We start from the raw sequence: 12423 nt of genomic DNA on the forward strand, positions 1-12423 counted from the left end.
ATCAACAGGACCAGAGCTCTGCACTGAGTCAGGAGATGACTTCCAGGGCAGCCCCTTCCCCTGCTGTTTCTCCTGTCAGCACCTGGAGCCAGGAATGTGTCACCCAGTCATGACTTCTACGCAAGGTCTGCTGCTAATAAAGATGTGCTTATTCCAAAAGGCATGGTTACTCACTCTGAAGTATCCTTCTTCTCCTCTTTATCCTCTTTGTCTTGTTTACTTCCAGGCCCAGATGTCTGCACACCTTGGGAGGTCACCTCAGGCCCTCGCTTCTGCTCAGAGCTGTTACTCATGGAAGGAGAAATACTGGGACTGTTGGGTTTGCTACTGCCACCACTGGAGTTGGTGTTACTGCCAGCTTCTATGATAGATTCTTTAGGGGTGGATTCTGTCTTTTCTTTAACTACATCTCTTGATTTTTCACCTTCTCTGGTTTTGTTTAGCAGCTGATCCACTGCATCTGAAGAAGAACTGGACTGTAACTGAAAAAACCCAAGGGATATATTCAGTAAATTGATACAAAACTCAGGAGAGACCATCTAATGCTGTCACATACACAGAGTAAAACACAGTCCCACAAGCCTCCATCATCTGGAAATGACCTTTTAAAACACTCATTTCCATTTCTACATGGAAAGAAATCCATGGGCACTGACAGCGTTTAAGCTGGCACAGTGTAAGGAGCTGCTCAGCCACTCAAGTGACCTGTATGTTGATTAAGGAGTGACAGGAAAGCTTCAGACAACCCTCTGGACTCATCCCCTGAGTGATTAACAGCACCACTTGAAAAGCTAACCTGATTTAATAAACCCTTATAACCAGGAAATAAGTAATATGAATTCATCTTCAATTTTCCTCTGCAAAACTCTTCATTTAATTTTGCAACAGCTCCTCCATATGGAGTGTGAGATAATTATTTGTGCCTAATGATCAAACAGGTTTCAAGTCCTGTTTTCAGTGCACAGTCAATATTCACATTTATGTGCATTAGGCAATTGTACAAACAAGAGTCAGCATTGATTTTGTAATACATAACATGAATTCTTACAGATATTTTCATACATTAGGCAAAAGTATAAAGACCTGTTAACATAGCCAGTGTGTTCAATTCATTAAAATAATCTGGATGCACATGAAAACGATGACACCATTAACAGAGACAAACTTACCCTAAAGTCATTCTTAAATTTCTTTAAATCATCAATCTGTTTTCTATGCTCTGAAACAATTGGAGAGACACCTGCCAAATACAAGATCAACATTGTCCAAGCATTCCTAACACAAGTTTTATACACATCACTATGTTTGCAGAAATAGAATGGTTTTGCAGATATAAAAATGAAATCCAGCCCCTTATTTTGGGTTTTTATGTGGTAGAATTCCATGACCTATGTATATGAGCACACAGAAATTCTCTGTGAAAGCAGAGCATTACATAACTGATTTATCTTTAGTTCTCATGCACCACACCAAGGCAGAAGCCCCGAGGTGCAGGGACTGCAGAACTCCCTGAACACAAAGAACATGCAACAAAAGCCCCAACCCAGCCTGTGCCAGCATTTCAAAACACAGCAAGTGAAGGAGAAACACTGACCAAGGTGAGCTTTATGGCTGGACTCATCCTAAAGGTCTCTCCAATGAGAGAATGAATGGATCTGGTTCTCAGTTTAACAACATGAAAAGACTGGGGTTTTTTCTGAGGACTGAATGAACAAACAGCTCTACAGAGACAAACAAATGTAAGGCATAATAGGAAAAGCACAGTCAGAAAAGCTCTGCTGACCACGATGCTCAGAAGTATTGTGAGCACAGCTCTAAGCAGAAACATTGAGTCCAAAGGCAGCTAAAAAGCAGCTCTGTGAGCAGGGGAAAGAAAGGAGGGAAAAAAAAGAAAAAAAAAACAAGTGAAATCACACCATCCACATGAGCATCTCTACATTTGGTGTTGATGGAATGAGTCACAAACAACATTTCAAAGTGCCACTTCACAACTGCATGACCAAATTTCACTGTAGAACACCAGACTGCCTCCAAGCCTTCCTTAAAATGCCAACTAAAGCTGCCAGGAGAGCAGGTTTAGGGTGCACAATTCCTACATCACTCCAGTACATGAAAGCTTTGGATACAAACCTTTGTTTTCAGGTTTAGAAAAACTAGGAGAAGTCTCACTTGGCTTTATATTCTCCTTGTTTCCAGTTGCAGAATTTTGCCTCTGGTCCTGAAGCCTTGTATCTTTAGCTGGAAAATAAATTACCAAACTTATTCTCTTATACACAATCCCAACTGAGCAAAGAGAGAAGGCAAGAGAGAAACAGGGGAGAGATTTAACCATTTTTAGCTCGAAAAACCTTTTAAGTTACACATTTCCTGCTACCAAGTTGGTGCCTGGAGGATCACCCTCCCTCATCCTCCTTCCCCATCCCACTGTGTAATGAAAAAAACCCAATTAAACTCATCCCTCTCATCATACACAAAACCTTAACCACACTGAGCAAACTATAAACTCAGAGCCAATTATTTTCAGCAGTCCAAGCTCTTCATACAGAATGCTACAAAGATTTGAGAGTTCTTAGACATTTGACTGTGCTCCTGAATGTTTGGGTTTTTTTCCCCCCATTCCTTTTGCTGTGTTTGAAACCAGTTGCCTGTGTTTCTTTAACTTAAAAAAGAGGCAAAACCTCAGTTTGGAAAAAGAAATCCTCTTTAAAAAATTGAGAAAAAAATTAAAAACTAAAAAAAAATATTAAAAATTTTAAAAAAAATAAAAATTAAAAAAATTAAGTCAGACACCTGTAAACCCATATTCCTTAAGGGCACAAGAAACTAAGCATAGAGAATTCTCAAAAAGCCTCTCTCCAACCTTAGTTTAAAGCTGGAGAAGTGGGAACTCACAGTAAAATTCAATGTATCCCAAGTTTTCCTGTGATTCAGCAAGCAGCTGTGCTCCTGCCTGGGCAGATTCCTCATCAGGAATTAGGGAAATGCAAAAATTGCATTTGCAGAGGCAGTGAGGGCCACTTACCTTCATTGGAAGGGGTGACTGCTCTGTTGGATGCAGGGCTGGCAGGTGTAGGAGAGGCAGCTGGAACAGGCATGGCAACAGATTCAGTGGGAATAGTACCAGGCTGAGGAGAAGGCAGAGCTGGTCCCATGGGAGTGCTGCTCTGCCTTGGAGACCTAGGCCTGTGTGTTTTAGGGGATAATCTCGGAACTAGAAACAAACAGGAAAAAGCAGTTATAGGATGAGCTTCCCCATCTGCTCAGCAGTTTGTTTTAGTTTTAAAATGGCTACAAAACATGCTTTGAAAGACTTGGTGAGATATTATGTAGTAACTGAAAACCTGTTTACCTTTCAGGCACATCTCCTAGTTCTTTACAGCACAGCATTTCATAGAGAATGGGGTGATTTCTCTGTAGATTGTCCCCCAAAATTTATCACTGCCCTCTAATCCCACCAAGAATCTGCAAAATGCTTCCCCAAATCCCCAGCAGTGCAACTACACCAGCTCACATTAACCCAGTTTCAGGCAGAACACAAAAGGTGGTCAGGTCTCCACACAAAGAGATGTAAAATATTTTTTAAGAGGGCTGAAAAAACCACATCCATTTTACAGTGTCCTCTTTTGGAGGTTTGCCAGCTGGAAAAAAAACAACACAGCCTATTGAAAAAAGAGTGGTTTTAGGTATATTTTTTGCCCCTGTGTTAAAGCAGCATGGAAAGTTGTGTATCCATTGAGCAGTAAGTTGTGGCTCCTGCTTCCTGCTCATCCCACTTGTGCTTTTTGTCACATATTAACTCCCAGGGAGTGAGCAGAAAGGCAGGTAAGTGGTTTAACAGTCCTACTTGCATGTTAATAATATATAAACAGGGAAGGTGAATCACAAATAATGCCACAATAGAAGAGTTGAAGATTTTTCCACAAGGCAACAAGCCTATGTGGGTCTAATTTGTACCTTCCTTCTGAGAAATGTGTTCCCCACTACGCTCCTCTAGAATTCTGCACTGCTAAAAAATACCCAAAAAGGACCTAAAAAAGACCAAACTGTTGCTCTCTTGCCCTCAAGGAAACACCCAGCTCCTGACAGCCCACCAGAACATGGCCTCAACTCAAGAGCTCCAGACTAGACCTGTGGCACAAGACTGAGCTTTAAGTCAAATATTAAAAAAAATATATTAACAGATTAAAAATAAGACACTGACTATAACTGCTCCTACAGCAGCCAAGAACAACATCACCACTTAAAATCCATGTAAATTTTAAAGGAGAAGTACATCCAACTTAACTTGAGTATCAATTCATCTTTTAACACCAAAAACCTCTACCCAAACACCTCCTTCATTTGTAAACCACAATCCAGCCACGCTGCCATAACCAAACTCAGGGATGCAGTGGCAAATCTCTAACTCCTCCAACAAATCCCCTAAAAATGAATCCTTTCAACAACTAATTCCCACACTTTTCCTTCCTTTCTCTCCCCACAGCACCTGACCCTACAGCGGGTACAATATTGCACCAACTCTCACTCAGCTATCTGGGAACATCCCCGCTCCAATCTTAGCCCAATATTTGATCATTCAGAGCCTGAATTGCCTGGAAAATGATTATTCAGAGCCTGAATTGCCTGGAAAAGGCAAGATTCCCACTCTAAGGATACCCCTGCAAGCCATCTGCAATAAGCCAAGCTTTACCTACCCCCACTGACAACTGATGACCACGTCCCACCTGAAGGGCTGCCTCGTGCCACTGCAGCAGTAGATGCTTCCCCAGGTGCATTATGAGATACAAATTCTAAGCCACTTGAAATTGTACCCCTACCAGTAGAGACTCTGTGACCTCGAGGGTGCCGTTGAGCCTTTGGAGACATCCGTGGAGGCCCTGAGGAAAAAAAGACAACCCCACACGATAAGTGCTTGATGTTCACTACAGAAAACTCAAATGTATCTTCTTCAAATTGTATTTAATCTTAAAACTCTCAATAAAGCAGCAATAAAATCGGCACTGATATATTAGAAAGGCCAAGGCATTGGTTCAGCCAGGCTGCCAAACTCATCACCTCCCCAGGGCAGCTCCTGGGTGTTCAGAGGTTTTATCAGCACTGAAACAGGTGTGCAAGGTCTGGATTTAAAATATTTCAATCCAAGCATCCACCACTGCCGAGTGCAAGCCAAGCCACAAAGGTCAGTGGTGCAGCTGCCCCTGGATAAGCACAGTTCCAGGCTATCAAACATTTTTCCAGAAAATAAAAAATTCCCAGTGTTTTTGTCAGGTGGTCAGTGATCCCAACCATTTACAGTGATCCCACCACTGGCTGCCCAATGCTCTTGGGGAATTTCAGCAGAGCATTCTCTGCAGTGAGGCTCAATTGCCTGCAGCAGGTCACAATTCATTTACAAGTCAGCAAAAATTGCACCTAAACAAGGGATTGTTATCCCAAGGTTCAAGTCATGCATGTTTAACACCAGAAGCCAAAGTCATAAGTGAATACAGGAATTCTACACAGCCTGCACAGCTGCCACACCATAGTTATGCTCAAATCTAAGCAGCAATACAATTCTTGCATATTAATAAACATTTTCTTTACAGGATTAGACTCAAATGTTGATATTCAAGAGGAAAAACTGTGTGTGAACAGAATCTGGCTGATTGCAGCTCATTTTTAACACAGGTCAGTAACAGGGTCGAGTTCAGATAATGGCTTTTAGGTTTCAGAAAAACTTCTAAAACACCAAGTACCTTTCCTGGTTACATAAATCTTTAAATGTCAGCCTCTATTTTAACCATGAATCTCAAGTCCACTTCAATGCAAATTTCACACAGGTGAGTATTTTGAACACACATTTCCCAGGAATAATCTTGCAGCAGTAAGAATTAAACCTTGCAGTAAGCAGCACTTCACTGCATGCCTGACAAACCAACCACAAGTGCTAAGAAAGAATTCAGTTTGCAGGTGGATTCTCAGTTCCTTACTCCACAAAAACCCCACAATAAATGGACAGTAGGCCAGACAGATGTGGCTACCCCCCACTTTTTGGTCAGGAGCATTTCCCAGTGTTCCTGCTGAGTCTCAGGGATCATTCCCCTCTCTCCCATGGCTCCAGTGGAGCCAGCTACAGCACCCACTGCAGGTTTCCAGGGAGCTCAGTACAAACACTTTGCATTTTCTAGGCTTGCAACACCATGTTGTGCAGGGTTTAAATGCACTTGAAATAAAAATTATAAACCGTGTTCCTTACTGCACCCCCCCAGGACAAATTTAGTTGGGATAATTCTGCATACAGCTACCAAAGACTCACAGGTCAGCCTTTCTCTGTATATTATTGACTGCTAGGGAGCTGATTTATAGTTCTGAATAAAAATTTCCTACAAATTCACCTTTGAAGCAGCTCATCCTACCCCATTCTACAGTCCACTTCTCTGAATACAGCATTTTTATAATCATAATTGTCATTGGTTCCTTTACAAGAGGTGATTCAGTGATTTAGTTATGCTTTTTGTGGAATAATTGTGTTAAATTTGGTATTTTATATAAATTGGTATTTTATATAAATTGGCATTTTATATCAATTGGTATTTTATATAAATTGGTATTTTATACAAATTGATAGTTCTGAAAATGCTCCCTAGTTATCAGGTTATCAGATTATCAGGTTATCAGGTCCTGCATGTTGCTGTTGGTTAATTTAAGACACTGAGCAGCGTTTACAAAGCTGAGTTTAATTTCATACCAAACTCGGGAAATTTCACAGCTTTCTTTCGTTTTTGTAAAGCTCTTCAAATCAAACAAACAGGGAAAAAAAAAACAAACAAAAAACAACAAACCACCAACCAAACCAACAAAACAAAAATAAAAGGTTAATAGAAATAGTCTGATAAACTAAAGTTAAACACAAATTATAGGTTAAGTAATGAAGAGGAAAAAAAAAAAAAACAACAAAACAAAAAAAAACGAAAACAACTCTTGTCAATAACAACTCACGGAGGAGTTAAAACAAAAGACAAAACAAAAATAAAAAAGAAAAATTAAAAAAACATGAACAAATCGTGGTATATTTGTACCTTCTGAAGACATGCGTTTAGGCATAGTAGAGACAGGAGCTGGAGAACCATGAGCAGAGGGGTGAGACGGGGGCCTGGAGGGCCGCGAGGGGGGCCTGGAGGGCGGCCGTGTAGGGGTGGCTGCCCGAGGTGGAAGAGAGTTGGGACCTGACTGGTAGCGAGAAGGTGGGCGAGAGGAAGGAGATGGGCAAGGCGATGGCCAGGCAACACCTGACAGAACAAATGATATGAAGGAAAGTATAAAAACTAAAGAAAAAAATTATGGGGGGGGGGGGGGTTTGGGGGGAAAGGGGGAGGGAGGGGATGGGGAGGGCAACAGAAATTAAAAAAAAAAAAAAAAGTAAAATATGACAAAATGATTTTTTGGTTTTTTTTTTTTTTTTTTGGTTTTTTTTTTCCATGGTTTAACCCTTTGGGGATGGATCGAGGTGGTAATTGAGGAATTGAGGAGAGAAAGTCTTTGCAGGGTTGGGTCTGCCTTGGTTTTTGGGGTCAAATTGAAGTTGTGAATGTCACAGGCTCCCCAAAGGGTTAATTAGGATCTACAAACACTACTAAGGAACAGACAGTAAAGTTTGATCTGTTAGCCTGGCATACCAATGCTCCACAGCACCCAGCACTCCACAAGGTCCTTAACAGCTACCAGAGGTTCTCAAACAGCTGTTCACAAACAGTACTGACCACACAAACTGCTACTTTCAAACCAAATGATGAGTAAATATCCATCCAGGAGCTGGATCTTTACAAAAACCAGCGGTGTTCAGTGTCTGAATGCTGACATTTGTGCCTTTATCACTTATCTGAGGTATTGATGGAGGATTTTTATCTAGGATATAGGGCTCATGGTTTTCAAAGCAGAATTAATTGAATTTACAAGCCATTCTGAGTATTTTAGGTCTATGATGTTGATTCAGCAGAGTAATAGGGTGAGAGAAACCACAAATACTACAGACAAATCTCAAGGTTAGCATTGTTTGGGCAAGGCTCAGTAGTCCATCCTTTACAGAGCTGACTCTGGCTTTAGAAAGGAAGTCTCACTTACCTTTGGATGCTTCTCAGACTTCCTCTCCAGATAGATCACTTGAGTATTATACATTTTTCATTTATTCACAGTAATTTATTATAATAGCATTTTTAAATTCTACAAATAATGCCTTGAGGACAGGCCACTGCTGAAACCCATCTCCAGAAATGTTTTTGGCTTCTGGGACACCAATTACTGCCACGCAGTGCCTACTGATGCCTGGTTAGAAATACCTCCCATGTGTCCAGCAGAAAATACTCAAATACCCATTTGGAGGGAAGGCTTTGGATTCCTTTTCTCTAACACTGTTCTTGTTTTTCCCCTCCCATTTTCATCAAGGCAAGCAAGTGGCTTTATTCTTTTCCAGAAAGGAAGAGAAGCTTCCTCTTGCCACTGCCTCTCACCAGGTGTCAGCACTGCTGCTCCTCCACCCAGAGCTTTGCAGTGCTGATGCAGTTTTTCATCTCTAAAACCACACAGTGCACCATCATCTAAGACAAAGGTGTTTGAGGAGGAAAATAAATGACATTTCTGTTCTGCAAAGCCACAGACAGAGCAGTGCAACGAGAGCTCCTCTGTGAGTTAAGCCCAAATCCAACTACTCACAACCTCTGTGTTAAATGATGAATGCTAACCTGTTTTAAGGAATACACAAACCAGTCCCACACCATTTCAACACAAAATGAGGTGATTTTCTGCAGTGTTATGAGGCACATTCACTCAGATTTCAGATACTTGCCTCCGTTAACTACTCTCTGATCTGCTCCAGAGTTAGGGCTGAATTCTGAAGTGTGGGATCCAGACCTTGAGATGGGTGGGCCTGATCCAGACTGGCCCATCCTCGGTGAGTTTTGTCTTCCACTTCCCCAGGACAGGACATCTCTGTTCCTCTGTCCAGGTGGAATGTATTTATTTTCTCTGAAACACACCAAATTTCTATCAGCGTTGAGACACAACTGAGAGGCAACAAAAAGCTCCCCATTTTCCCTCTTTTTCTCCCATCAAACCAAGGGGAAAAGTCTAAATAGTATCAGATGTTGACCCAACAGTCACCTCATGAATTGGCTTTTGATAGTGGCCACACAGTCCACTTTATGAGCCCACAGGCACTGAAGGATTAGCAGTAATGCCTGAAATTCTCCAGGACACACCGAAACCACTGCCCTTCCTGGAATTTGGGACAAATTCACCACGGTGACAGGTCAGAATGGGGAAGTTTGTTTCACTACAGAGATAATACAGGGCCAGGCAGAGGTGTCCAAGTCAGCCTGAGTGCCAAAAGCAGCACAGGATTGTTTACACAAGGCTCCAAGCCTAATCAAGCCTGCTGAAAAAGCCCAGTATCAATGAGCAAACTGCTACAGCACCAAAATACCTCCATAATTTAAATAAAAATACTATTCATAGTGTACTCAAGTACCTAGTGTTCACACCATGTCCTTCTCTTTCATTAGCATTTCTCTGAACAGCAGTATATTTTTCTTCTTCTGTCCTTTCATCATTTTCCAAGGCAACCCGAGCTTTGTATTGGGCACTTGATTCAATTTCCTCTGCTAATTGAGTTGCTCTGGCTTCCCGCTTTAAAAACTCTTCTGAATTATCTCTTTCTAATGGCACCCTAAAAAGACAATGGAAAGGAAAAGAATCTCTGAAATGCATTCAAAAGCACAAAGGAGTTACAAAAATCACACAGTGTTAGTTCTAACCGAGTCAGAGGGGAAAAAAAAACAATCTTGCTCCTAAGCCAGTAGACTTGCTGTCTGTTTTTTAATACAAAATTCCTGGACTGGTTTGGTATTATGGACAAATTCAGGGTCATGTACCTGCCTAGAGAGCTGAGGACAGGGTGTAGAACTTTTCCACAGGATTTGTAAAATCCCCAGTCCCTAAAGCTGTGCAAAGGCTCCAACTTTTAACATGGTTGAGAACATCAGGAATAAAAAGCCTCAGACTGCTGTTTACATAGGAAGCTACACCAAGAGCCCAAATTAGAATTTTTTTTTAGCTATTTACACATTGCCAGCAGACACAATCCTAGTGAAATTGGAGACTAACATCCTTACTCCTTTGATAATTCCAGCCATGGATTTCAGCCCTCCCAGTTCTGAAGAACTGCAGAGAAGATGGATGCAACACTTCAGAGCACAGGACCAGAAATTCCTGACTCATCTGTGAGTGCCAGGACCTCAATCCCATCCTCTCCATGTGTCTATGGCAGGCAATGGAATATTGCAAAAATCATCCCATAGGACAGCCACCAAGCCAAAACTCAATACATGAGCACTGAAACACTGAAAAAACCCAACCAGGGACGGGACCATACCTGGCACTTCCTTCTGCCACCCATTTTTGGGGTTTATCTGTCCTAATGTTTGCATTAGGTTTAAAAAAAAAACAATTTTCCCCCCTGATTTTAACTTGCCAAAGTTGTTCCACCAACCTTACTTCAGAATAAGCTGGATAAAAATACAGAACAGAGCTGAGGCTTGGCCCATGCTCTGCTGGGCATTATAGAATCACTACTGCCCATATTTTGAATAATATAAAGAAGCAAAACAAAGAAAGTGGGTGGAGATACAAGCCAGGTATAGAATAATACATGCAAAATTGCTCAAGTGTTGGTGGCAGAACGAGGAAAACAAGTGGCTTTGCCAGATTCCAAGCCAGCACTCAGCTACTGCAGCACAGGCTTTCCCTCTCATTTTTGGCCAGTCAAAACATTTACTGGCCTTATCAATGGTAACTGCAGGAATATTTAATAAAACCCTTCAGCACAAAGCTTTGGCAAATAACATTTACATGAATGCAAACCTGGTCCCAGGCCCCCTCCATTGTTAATAAGACAATAAAGGAGAACAGCCAATAATCTTCATTTATTTAAAGTGAGTGCAAAAAATGAAGGGATGTATGGCAACCTCGAGAGGCAGGGAATGATTTCATGTTTTCTACCAGGCCATTAAAGATGAGAGGAAGGGGATGGACAGGATGACATTGTTCAGAACCCTGGTGATGATCAAAACATTTGCTGGAACACAAACTTGTACCCTGATGCAGTTTGACAAACTCTACCTGCTACTGCTTAGCTCTAGGAAGAGAAAACAATCAAACAAGAACCCCTTCAGCTGCACATCTAAGCATTTCATGGAAAATCAGCAAAAGAGCTTCCCAGTTTAGCAGACTGATATGCAAAGCAAGTTGCTTGACTAGGGGGGGAAAAATGGAATTAATTTAAAGCCACCTTCATGTTTTTTAATCTGTTTCCATTAATATCCAGAGAGCAGAAAGATGGAAGACTAAAGTTCAAAAGTACAAAAAGTACTTAGAGCAGTGAAGGGAAGAAAAGAACAGCTTCCCCAGGATTCAAATATAAGCTGATTAGGACACTTTGATTATCACCATGTTACAGGTTTTGCACAAAACACAGAAATCACATTGTTGAACCACAGACCTGTAGACAAGTGCACACACACACACACACACACAAAAATCAAAATATTCACTGCTATTCCTTGATATTGAAAAAACAGATTTCTGCTTTGGGGGTTAAAAGAGTGGGGAAATACTGAAGCCATTTCACAATGGCTGTGAACATCTGCAGTCCATTTGTGTTGCAGTTGCAGTGAACATTAGAGCTGCAGACTCTGGGGAATAAATCACTGCCAGAGTAGCCAGAGCAGCCTTTATACTACTTCTATATTCCAGTTGTTATTATATTTAACTAAAACTTCAGTTTAGAGCTGGACAAGTCTGCTAAACAAGCACACAACCCCCACCCTGGTTATCAGCAGCTTTTCAGCATTCCAGGATCTTCCAGATCAATTGTCTCAATAAAATCAGGGTTTAGCCAAACTGCTCTGCTAGGTTAAACAAAAAACTGTAGGTATAGCAGCTACATACAGATTAATTCACAGCTTTCCACCCTATTCCTGGAAGTTTCTGCAAGAAACAAGCCTTATTGCATGGCTAAATTCAGAAAACTCTGCAATGGCAATGAGCTGTGCCCATTTAAGGGAATATATAAAGATTTCTACATCTAACTATTCACAGAAAGCTGGCAAGGTTTCTTAAGCACCATTCATTCATTGCTTTTGCAGTTATTTGATTCCACAACTTCAGAAACTATGCAAAAGGAGCTGCAGAATATAAAGTTTGTCAAACCAGGGAGAACATTCAATACAAATCTAATAACAAAATATTTTGGAACTTACGTATAAGAAGATAAACTGCTGTCATAAGTTGACACTACACCATAATTTTCTTCATTGTAACGAAACATGTCATTGGGATCCCATCCATTAGACTAGAAGAAAATGATGCTTGTTTTTCAAAATGACACTGGAA

General features: G+C 41.1%; 1 protein-coding gene across 12 annotated transcripts in view; it reads right to left on the bottom strand.

The window, feature by feature from the left end:
* The window catches only part of ATXN2 (ataxin 2), a 49765-nt gene that overhangs the window by 19908 nt on the left and 17434 nt on the right, over nucleotides 1-12423 (bottom strand). For 5 of the 12 annotated variants that reach the window (XM_036393597.2, XM_036393595.2, XM_036393594.2 and 2 more), the window contains exons 7-15: nucleotides 12291-12382; nucleotides 9503-9700; nucleotides 8822-9000; nucleotides 7059-7268; nucleotides 4695-4877; nucleotides 3023-3211; nucleotides 2131-2238; nucleotides 1170-1240; nucleotides 175-482 (exon numbers count right to left, since the gene is read on the bottom strand). In XM_036393597.2, the coding sequence (XP_036249490.1) occupies nucleotides 175-482; nucleotides 1170-1240; nucleotides 2131-2238; nucleotides 3023-3211; nucleotides 4695-4877; nucleotides 7059-7268; nucleotides 8822-9000; nucleotides 9503-9700; nucleotides 12291-12382 (1538 nt within the window). The remainder of the gene's footprint in view (nucleotides 1-174; nucleotides 483-1169; nucleotides 1241-2130; nucleotides 2239-3022; nucleotides 3212-4694; nucleotides 4878-7058; nucleotides 7269-8821; nucleotides 9001-9502; nucleotides 9701-12290; nucleotides 12383-12423) is intronic. The other 7 variants (XM_054516714.1, XM_036393598.2, XM_036393600.2 and 4 more) reach the window with 7 other exon arrangements.

The sequence above is a fragment of the Molothrus ater genome, chromosome 18 (genome assembly GCF_012460135.2).
Source record: "Molothrus ater isolate BHLD 08-10-18 breed brown headed cowbird chromosome 18, BPBGC_Mater_1.1, whole genome shotgun sequence".
Taxonomy (NCBI): Eukaryota; Metazoa; Chordata; class Aves; order Passeriformes; family Icteridae; genus Molothrus; species Molothrus ater.